Source organism: Salvelinus sp. IW2-2015, unplaced genomic scaffold (genome assembly GCF_002910315.2).
Source record: "Salvelinus sp. IW2-2015 unplaced genomic scaffold, ASM291031v2 Un_scaffold3051, whole genome shotgun sequence".
NCBI classification, from domain to species: Eukaryota; Metazoa; Chordata; class Actinopteri; order Salmoniformes; family Salmonidae; genus Salvelinus; species Salvelinus sp. IW2-2015.
In genome coordinates, this window is record NW_019944343.1 from 67,871 (window position 1) to 78,835 (window position 10,965).

General features: G+C 42.2%; 1 protein-coding gene across 1 annotated transcript in view; it reads left to right on the plus strand.

The window, feature by feature from the left end:
* The window catches only part of LOC112075261 (FYVE and coiled-coil domain-containing protein 1), a 28,755-nt gene extending 19,755 nt beyond the window's left edge, over positions 1-9,000 (plus strand). Inside the window, exons 6-8 of the mRNA XM_070440837.1 lie at positions 6,914-7,070; positions 7,138-7,482; positions 7,624-9,000. Coding sequence (XP_070296938.1) covers positions 6,914-7,070; positions 7,138-7,482; positions 7,624-9,000 — 1,879 coding nt within the window. The remainder of the gene's footprint in view (positions 1-6,913; positions 7,071-7,137; positions 7,483-7,623) is intronic.
* Positions 9,001-10,965: the final 1,965 nt, after the last annotated feature.

Genomic DNA, 10,965 nt, shown 5'->3' on the forward strand with positions numbered 1-10,965 from the left:
TCTCGTACACATTATCGCGCGTGTTGTGTGGTGAATCCATTTGTTCTTCCCGCTCTTTCGCAGTCCCCACCCCTTTCCTTTGTCTACCGTCATATCGGCTTCATCCACTTGGGACTTGTTTCGTGTATGCATATTTACGCCAAATATCTACATTGTTGTTTTCTGTGTGATATTTAGTTAGTTAGTAAATAGATAATTATGCCAATTGCGGCGCATGTGAACAAAAACACATATGATTGGATTAAAATGTTTTGATGTACCTTTTAAGCTGGTACCATTCTTATGGAAACCAGAATGATCACCAGGAGATTACCGTGTGGTGATTACTGACCACTCCTATAAGGGTAAACAAAGTGTAATACCTGGCAATGTGGCCAATCGGCATCCGAGGTCGTGACCTCTGAATGCGCACGTCAAACTGGACCTCGTTTGAGAACCATACAGCGTGACTGAATGATGTCCGTGTTAAGTTCATGTTTTAAGTATCCCTATATTTCTGTTATTACGGGGCTATCACTCAGTCAAGAGTGCGCCTGCGCAGGGAGTCTTGTAGTTGAAGGACCTAGCCTGGAGTGGAATGGCTACCTTGTAGCCATTCCACATAGTGTGTTCATCTAGTATTGTAAACTTTGTTAAACTGGAACTTTGTCGTTGTGTCATTTCGAGTTAACATTGGTAGCAGAGGATGGCTAATAACTACAATGTGCCACCTCGCTTCGACGAGAAGAGGTCGTACGAAAGTTGGAAAAATGAACTTGGAATCTGGACACGGGTTACTAATCTGGACGCGAAAAAGCAAGCACTTGCGGTGGTATTATCGCTCGAGGGAAGAGCGAGAGATACAGCACTGGAAATATCCGTTGAGGATTTGAACAAGGATGATGGTATGGGAACTTTGATCACAGCACTGGATTTCTTAAAGAAGAGAAAGGCCGTGCCTACGAGGCATATTCAAACTTTGACAGTGTTACGAGAGATATTTCGGTTKCAATGACGGACTACATCATTGATTTCGAACAGAGGTACAATAGGATGCGCAAATACGACATGGTTCTCCTGGATGCAGTGTTGGCTTTCAAGTTGCTAGATACTGTCTGTCTGGATGGTAGAGACATGGTTCTCCTGGATGCAGTGTTGGCTTTCAAGTTGCTAGATACTGCCTGTCTGGATGGTAGGGAGAAACAGTTGGCTTTGACTGCTTGTACTGTGCTGACTTTTGCAACAATGAAGTCGGCACTAAAAATAATTTTTGGTGAGAAGACGTCTGTCGCGCCAATAACAGATGGAATGCAAGTGAGTGACGCAGCATATTACACTGAGCAGCACAGAAAAGGCGCCAACAATTCACGTTCTCAAGACAACCAGTAGAGGGCGCCATTTCCCGGCACAAATCCACTGGACAAATATGGAAGGAGATCAAAATGTGCTATTTGTCAAAGCACTTACCATTGGGTTAAAGACTGTCCTCATAAAAATGAACAAGTTAAACTAACAGAGGAAAATGTAAACATAGAGATAGAGCAGTGTAACATTACACTGTTTTCAAATGAATCTGCTTCTGAGATTTTTATAGTTGAATCCTTAGGATCTGCTGTGATTGATACTGCATGTACACGGACAGTGTGTGGTGCAAAATGGCTTGATAGCGATGTCAGTGAACTAAATATGAAAGAAGTACAAAATATGATTGACACACCAAGCAACAGAGCTTTCAAATTTGGAGATGGGAGAAACGTCCTTTCTATCAAGAGAACCTTTCTGAACCACCCATCCCGGTTCCGGGATAATTGTCATCAGCAACGCTGAATAGCATAGCGCCACAGTCAAATAATATTACTAGAAAATATTCATATTCATGAAATCACAAGTGCAATATTGCAAAACACAGCTTAGCCTTTTGTTAATCCACCTGTCGTCTCAGATTTTGAAATTATGCTTTACAGCGAAAGCAATACAAGCGTTTGTGTAAGTTTATCGATCGCTCGACAAAACATTAAGTACACTTAGCATCAGGTAACTTGGTCACGAAAATCAGAAAAGCAATCAAATGAATCGTTTACCTTTGATGATCTTCGGATGTTTTCACTCAACGAGGACTTCCCAGTTAGACAACAAATGTTCCTTTTGTTCCATAAAGATATTTTTATATCCAAATACTCCGTTCGTTTGGCGCGTTATGCTCAGAAATCACAGGAAAAAGCGGTCACGACAACGCAGACAAAAATTCCAGATTAATATCATAATGTCCACAGAAACATGTCAAACGTTTTTTATAATCAATCCTCAGGGTGTTTTCAAATATCTATTTGAATAATAATTCAACCGGGAGTGTTGGTTTTCAATAGGACCGGGAGTAACAATGGCCGCTTCTCTGTTGGCACAACTCACTCTGAGAGCCCCCACTATCCACTTACTCAAAATAAAAGCCTGAACGATGTCTAAAGGCTGTTGACACCTTAGGGAAGCCATAGAAAAAGGATCTTGGTTGATATCCCTTAAAATGGGTGATAGGGATGCATAAGAACAGAGAGGTTTCAAAAACAGAGGCACTTCCTGATTTGAGTTTCCTCAAGTTTTCGCCTGCAATATCAGTTCTGTTAAACTCACAGACAAAATGTTGACCCTTTTAGGAACTTTAGAGTGTTTTCTCCTAATCTGACAATTAATGCATATTCTAGTTTCGGGGGCTGAGAAATAGGCAGTTTCAAATGGGTACGTTTTTTAGCCAAAAACGAAAATCCTTGCTCCTACACTTAAGAGGTTTTAAGATACAGCAAAAATTGGTCAGACTAAGTGTCACATCTGAAACAGAAGGGGTCCCTACAGATATCCCGCTTACTATTAAGCAAAGCTTCCTCAAGAGGCAGGGCTGTACTAGGCATAAAAAATGACAAGGCAGGTGATGTTAAAAACCAGTGACTCTTGAACTTTACTACCTCGGGCCACTATTGTGGTAAATATTTTAGCAAAGGCATACACACATGTAAAAATGAGATTCTGATGGACACACGAACAACCTTTTCGAGCAACTACATTGCAGAAGAGAAAAGCATTCACTGAAGCAGAGAGAGCTCAGGAGAATTCGCAGGGCTCTGCGGAAAACAGCTACCAACCCCGATGAGAAAGTACGAGCATTGGAAAACAAAGTGCACTTGTTCACTGTCAGAGTGGAAAGGGACCGGTGTAGTCATTGGGCCAAGAGGCGTTTGGTGATATTTGTGAGGCACGGAGCGATATTGTCAGGTGTGCATTACTCAAGATTGCGGAAAGTAATGATCACAAGATAGAGGGCGCTGTTGCTGAGAATCAGTCTCTAAGTGGAAAATGAAAAAGGACACAGTAACAGAACACACAACCTACGCAATTGTCCCATCCAATAATGATCAGGACAACCGAAAACTGACACAGACCAGATAGGAGCAGAGACACTTAAACCACTTGCACAAAGGTAATATAATGATGAGCGATTCATAATGAGGAAACGATTATCAACAAACAGCCACATTGTAGATTAAGGACAAGACAATCGGTATGTATCCAATCTGAAACTGAGACAAACTGTTTAAAACTACCATGAAGAAACAGAGGACAAGTGGTATTACCACATACAGCCACACCGACTAACACACAGTGATAAAGACCGATATGAACAGGTAGGGAAAGGGATGGGGACTGCGAAACGCGGGAAAGACAAAATGGATTTCACTACACACAAAGTGAGATAATTTGTGTTAAGTTCATGTTTTAAGTATCCCTATATTTCTGTTATTACGGGGCTATCACTCAGTCAAGAGTGCGCCTGCGCAGGGAGTCTTGTAGTTGATGGACCTAGCCTGGAGTGGAATGGCTACCTTGTGGCCAAGGTAGCCATTCCACATAGTGTGTTCATCTAGTATWGTAAACTTTGTTAAACTGGAACCTTGTTGTTGTGTCATTTCGAGTTAAGAAATTGTACTCATGGACATGCTAATACCTTGCACATGAATGGCCGCTCATTCTGAAAGAAATTGCAATGTACATATTTACGCTTGTATGTCGTTGTTGTCTCTCTGTTGAAAACACTTGATCGTCCTGTAGGGTTCATCAGAGACTCTGGTTAACTTTACCAGAAGTCACAATGTCTTTTGTGGTTGTAGGTGGTTAGAATGGATACTTTAGAGCACCATTCGGAAATGTTCTCATAGAATAGATGCTTCGGCGGTTATCGGTATTCTCGTACTAGACTTACGTAATTTCTAGCTGCAGACTAGTAATTATGTATCTAAGATTTGCTCTTGTTCTGTAGTGATCGATAGTCTCACAGTTTAACCATTTCCAGCCGTGTAGCAAAACTTCAGCTGTATGGTCTCCGTGGCCTATAGAGTTGTAGCCATTAAACGTGGGCACTCTGTCCCGGCGTTCTCTGACTTAATGTAGATTTTGTAAGAAGTGGGTTTTATAYTCTGTGGAAAAAGGGGTGGTTCTTTGATGCGTAATGTGATGTCTGGGCTCACGGGGCTGTGGCCACTGACTAGTTMATCTTTATATGAAAATCCATACTCTCATTTAGAAGGTTAACATCACATCTTTTCACGAATAGTTTCATGTTTAATCACATACGTTTCACAAAATTTAGATGTAAACCTGACAGCTGGGAAATGTACACTTTAAGAGATACAGTTATGTGTGTTTCCTGTCCTTCATGAGATCACCAAATGAAACACACTCGTCATGACTGTCCCTTAAGTGTCCACGGACCATTCCCACATTCTCAAAAGTAGAAATATTGTTTAATTCTCCCATTTTGGGGATTAGGAGTTTGGCCACGTCTCTCTCTGTGTCCCACAGTCACACATTCCAATCTCAATACTACAGACCCAGAGGCAGAGTATTTACGACTGTCATAAACTGTGGAGAGAGAGAGGAGGGAGGGGCTATTTGTATTTATTATCGATCCCCATTAGCTGCTGCAACAGCTACTCTTCCTGGGGTCCAGCAAAATGAAGGCTATGATCCTCCCCCCAGGGCACGTCATGACACAAGCCCTTAACCAACAATGTAGTTTTCAGAAAATAGAGTTGACTATAAGTTGACTATACTATACATGACTATAATTCACTCTGTTGTGATAGTTTACTTGACGTGAGACTGATTAGTTCACATCTGGTGGTGGATATGTGATTGACTATGAGTTACTCTTGTTGTGATTATACTATTTGACTATAGGTTCACTCTGTTGTTGATAGACATGACTATTTAAGTGCATTTCTCGTGGTGTGTTATATACATGATCTATATATTCACTGCTGTTGTTTGATATTAGATGACTATAGTTACTCTGTTGGTGTGATATAGCATGCTATAGTTCACTCTGGTGTGATATACATGACTATAGTTCACGTCTGTTGTGATATAAATGACATAGTTCACTCGTCTGGTTGTGGAATACTATGATATATGTTGCACTCTGGTGTGATATAATGACTAATAGGTTATGCACATCTGTTGTGAATATACATGACTATAGTTCACTATCTGTGTGATTATACATGACTATTACTCCTGTGGTGATATACATGACTATAAGTTCACTCTGTTGTGATCACTACCATTTGACTATAGTTCACTCTGTGTGTATATACATGACTATAGTTCACTCTGGTGTGATATATCATGACTATTAGTTCACTCTGGTGTGATTACATGACTATAATTCCACTTGTTGGTGATTATAGATGACTATATTCACTCTGGTGTGATATACTAATGATATAGTTCACTCTGGGTGTGAATACATTCTATAGTTCACTTCTGGTGGATGATATACTGACATATTCACTCTGTTGTGGATATTAGCATATGACTAGTTTGTTACTTCTGTTGTGATATATTCATTGACTATAGTTCGCGGCTGCGTGTGATGATACATGAACTAGATGTTCTACTTCTGGGTGTGATATAATCATGACTATTTAGTTCACTTCTGTTGTGTATTTAATACTATGACTATAGTTCACTATGTTGTGTATTATACAGACTATAGTTCACTCATGTGTGTGACTAAAATAATGAGTGACTACAAGTTCACTTCTCTGTTTGATATACATGAACTATAGTTTTCATGGCTTTGGGTGTGTTATACTATGACTATATGTATCACTCTTTGCTCTGATATAGATGACTATTAGTTCACATCTGTGTGTGTATAGATGCTAGTTCACTCTGTTGTGATATCATATATCTCGAGTTTCTACTCGTTTGTGATTATACTATGACTATGAATATCACCTGGTGTGATGATGCATGACTATAGTTTCATCTGGTGTGGGATATAGCATACTATAGTTGCACTTCCTGTTTATGTGTATATATCATGACTGAGTTAGTTTCACTCTGTTGTGATATAGATGACTTTATAGTTCACTCTGTTGTGATTTATATACTAGACTAAATAATGTCACTCTGTGTGTGATTAGCCATTGACTATAGTTCACTCTGTTGTGATATAACAGGACTATAAGTTTCGCTCTGTTTGTGATATATCACGTGATCTAGTGATCACTCTGTTGTGTGATCATAGATGACTATGAAGTTCCACTCTGTTTGTAATATCATGACTTATTCCTCTGTTGTGATAGTACGGGACTATTAATTCTACTCTTGGGTGTGATGGTATACAATGACTATTGTTCAATGCTCTGGTGTGATATTAGGACATGAATATGTAGTTTCACTCTTGGTTGTGATATTAGTCATGACTATAGTTCACTCTGTTGTGATATATCATGACGTATAGTCACGTACTGATTGTGATAGTACCTATGCGACTATATTGCATTCTTCTTGTTGTGATTACATTGTACTAATAGGTGTATGCACTGTTTTGTAGGCCTGTTTGATATACAGGTCTATAAAATTCCCTTCTGGATTGTGATATACATGACTATAGTTCACTCTGTTGTGATATACATGACTATAATTCACTCTGTTGTGTCTGTAACTCTAGGAGGACTCTGGGGTCTAACTCCGCCCACCTGTGGAAACCTCCCAGTCGTTGTTCCAGTGTCAACAGCCTGGTCAGCTACTCAGGGGTACGTACTCATTGATTCATTCGTTGATTGATTGAGTGACTGACTGACTGATTGACGGTCTCTCTAGTTGCAGGAGTTCAAAGGTCAAGAAGGCGGTTCCAGTTTGCTGGCTGACCTGGGGGAGGAGTTAGGGGAGCAGGGGGAGGAGCTACTTGGAGTCCCCACTCCCTGCACTGCCGCAGACGACCTACGCATCCAGGTTGACCATACAGAGCTCAGACAGCAGGAGCTGCTGCACCAATCAGAGGCGAGACAGGCGAAATTGCTACAGCGAGTCAGAGAGCTAGACCAGGAGGCAGAGGGGCTGAGGGACGAGGTCAGAGAGCTGCAGGGGAAGCTATTGGCTCACAACCAGGAAGCTGTGGCAGCCAACCTCAACAACATGGATCTGTTGTCTAAACTAGACAGCCAGGTACCAAACGTTTGTCTGCTACTGGGACATTATTAATACCCTTCTGCTGTGTGGCAGTATGCACCTACTATTGTATTTCATGTCACTAAAGCAAAGTGTAAAAAGTGAATGTTACTTTGATATTGATTGATTGATGTGCAGGAGAAGGCGAGGCTGGAGGAGGAGAGGGACACAATGCTACAACAGACCCAGGTTCTGCAGGAGGAGGAGGAGAGGGACACAATGCTACAACAGACCCAGGTTCTGCAGGAGGGAGAGGAGAGAAAGGAGAAGGGGGAGGTGCAGGATGAGAAGGAGGGAGAGGAGAGGAAGGAGAAGAGGGAGGTGCAGGAGGAGAGGGAGGGAAAGGAGAGGGAGGAGCAGGAATGGAAGGTGATGGAGAAGCAGCTTCAGGAGTTGAGGGAGGAGCTGAGGTCCAGGGACAGAGAACTGACGGAGAGTAGAGAGAAGATCAGACAATTGGAGGAGGAGAACACTGACAGACTGACTGGGGCGGGGCAGGAGAGRGAGAAGGGAGAGATGGATGGAGAGAAGGAGAAACTAGGAACAGAGAAAGAGACTGACGAGTGTTCTCATAGTAATCTACATAAGGCTGGGTCTGCAGAGGGACTGTCTATGGAGAAGAACCAGCATCTTTCCTCTAAGTCTGAGCCCCAGACCCAGAACCTCTCCCCCTGTCCCCAGACCCAGCAGCTCCTCCACCCAGCTGTGTTGGTGGACCAGCTGCAGCTGAGCCAGGGGGAAGTGCTGCGGCTGCAGACGGAGGTTGTGGAGCTGAGAGCCCGGGTGCAGCTGGGAGCAGAGCTGCAGATAAGGAGTCAGGTGGAGGGGCTCAACAGACAGCAGGTAGAGGAGCTGCTGCTGGCCCAGGAGAGGGAGGAGGCTCTGGGGCAGGAGCAGCGCCGCAAGACTCAGACTTCACAAGGCCTAGTCCTAGAGCTGGCCTCCGCCAGGGAGGAACTCCACAGCCTGAAGACACGCTACGATGGCCTGGCCCTGGAGCATGGAGACATCCGGGAGGCCCTGGACCACGCCAACAGAGAGACAGCAGAGCTCGGGGTCCACATCTGCAGGCTCACCGCCCAGAATGAGGAGGCGCGAGAGCGATGGGAGGCGCTGTCCACCAGGTTTCAGGAGGAGCTGAACACCAGCATGACCTCCCTGCAGCAGGAAAACCTCGGCCTGCAGGAGCAGCTGCTGAAGGAGCGGGAGGAGAAGGGGAGGCTGGGGGAAGAAGAGCAAGGAGACATCAGGGCTCAGAAGGAGACACAGCAGGAGGAGATCCAGGCGCTCTGCTATCAGCTCAGCAACCAGACCATAAACCACCAGACACAGTTACAGGTCAGTATAGTACTACAGACACAGTTACAGGTCAGTACAGAACTACAGACACAGTTACAGGTCAGTACNAATATGGCTGGTGGTTGTCTTTGTTGTGTTATTAAAAAACTCTGTTGTTTTAATAAGCAAGAGTCGTCACAATTTGAAGACCGGCTGATCACTGTGTTCAATACATAAAAGAAAACAACTGACGCAACTTTTTTGTGGGTAATGGTGCCTCTTTCAAACAATTGACTCTTTCAAGTGAGCCTCCTTTACGTTGGCCTCTCGACAGCTCTGTGCAGTTACAGCAAACTCGGAATAGACACTAACAATTTCAAGACCTGGGCAACTCCAGTGGATAGCGGTAGGAACTGCCAACAAGTTCCTTAGCATTTGGTGTCCCAATGGAAAATTCCAAGACAGTGATCAAAAAATAAAAATTTCTGTCTGAATGGTTTGTCCTCGGGGTTTTACCTGCTACATAAGTTCTGTTATGCTCACAGACATGATTCAAACAGTTTTAGAAACTTCAGAGTGTTTTCTATCCAAATATACTAATAATATGCATATCTTATATTCTGGGGATGAGTAGAAGGAAGTTGAAATTGGGCATGCTATTTATCCAAAAGTGAAAATGCTGCCCTCTACCCCGGAGAAGTTCATTTCTAAATCAGATTTAACTTTGCAAAGTTTGAGATTATCATTCCCCTAATGTACACCTTAAAGGCATCCAAAATCGACTTTTCTCTGTCCTCTATGTCTACATTTGTAATGGTAAAGGTTTACATTTTTCCGTTTACGTATTTAATACATTTAGGGTCTGGACGATGCTCTTTATTCATTCTCCAAATTCTGCCGCTAAGTGTTATTTTCTACTGGTGTAGATATCACAAGATCATGCATCTTTTAAAAGCGTAGTATTTTGTATCTGGGTAGAATAACCTCCAGGTATCTTGTAAATTATTTTTAGGGATGACTCCCAATATTAGCTTTTTTTATTACCCAATCTGTCAATCTTATCGAATGTATGATTTAGGACACTGTTAGAGGAATTTTGTTCCTATATGTTCAATAACCAATTCAATTAAAACAATTCTGTCCGTTTCTCACGGCCCGCCTGTGCACGGTTCTTGGCTTGTTACCTTCAGATGACAGGTACAGATATTTAGATCCGATTCGAAAGACCAATTGTTAGAGGAATTTAGTTCCTATATGTTCAATAACCAATTCAATAAAACACTTCTGTCCGTTTCTAAGAATTTGTAAGGTTCTTATTTACATAAAATAGACAGAAACCAGTCATCTACTTAGCCGTTAGCGTTTATTCTCGAGAGCTCTGCTTATCATTTCCGGTACATTGGTCTATATACCTCACATTTCATCATAAATGTCCCTCCTCTAATACAATGATAATATAGTTTACAAGTCCTTCTCATATTGCCTGCCACCTGTTATACAATCTACTACAAGCCCAAGGTTTCTCCCCTCCCTGGGTGGGGAGACTTCCTTTTCTGTTATCAGTTTCACAGTGGTCACAAGTTGTCTGCCACAGTTCCTTGCCTACTAACAGTCCCTCTTTCTTATGGACAAACATTCTTCATCAGACAGGATATAATTCTGTTAGTTATATTTCTAGTTAAATGTATACATCATTTAGTCATTATTCATAAAAATCCCATAACAGACACCTACTAAAATAAAGTTCCTGTTTGGATTTGATCGAAAAAAGAAAAGAAAATTTTATTGGTCACATACACATGGTTAGCAGATGCTAATGCGAGTGCAGCGAAATGCTTGTACTTCTAGTTCCGACCGTGCAGTAATATCTAAGAAGTAATCTAACAATTCATAACAATTTCACAACAACTACCTTATACACACACAAGTGTAAAGGAATGAATAAGAATATGTACATATAAAAATATGGATGAGCGATGGCCGAACGGCATAGGCAAGATGCAGTAGATGGTATAGAGTACAGTATAGCCAGAAGAGGACTGGCCACCCCTCATGGCCTGGTTCCTCTCTAGGTTTCTTGAGGGAGAGGTTGTTGTCCTGGCACCACACGGCCAGGTCTCTGACCTCCTCCCTATAGGCTGTCTCATCGTTGTTGGTGATCAGGCCTACCACTGTTGTGTCATCGGCAAACTTGATGATGGT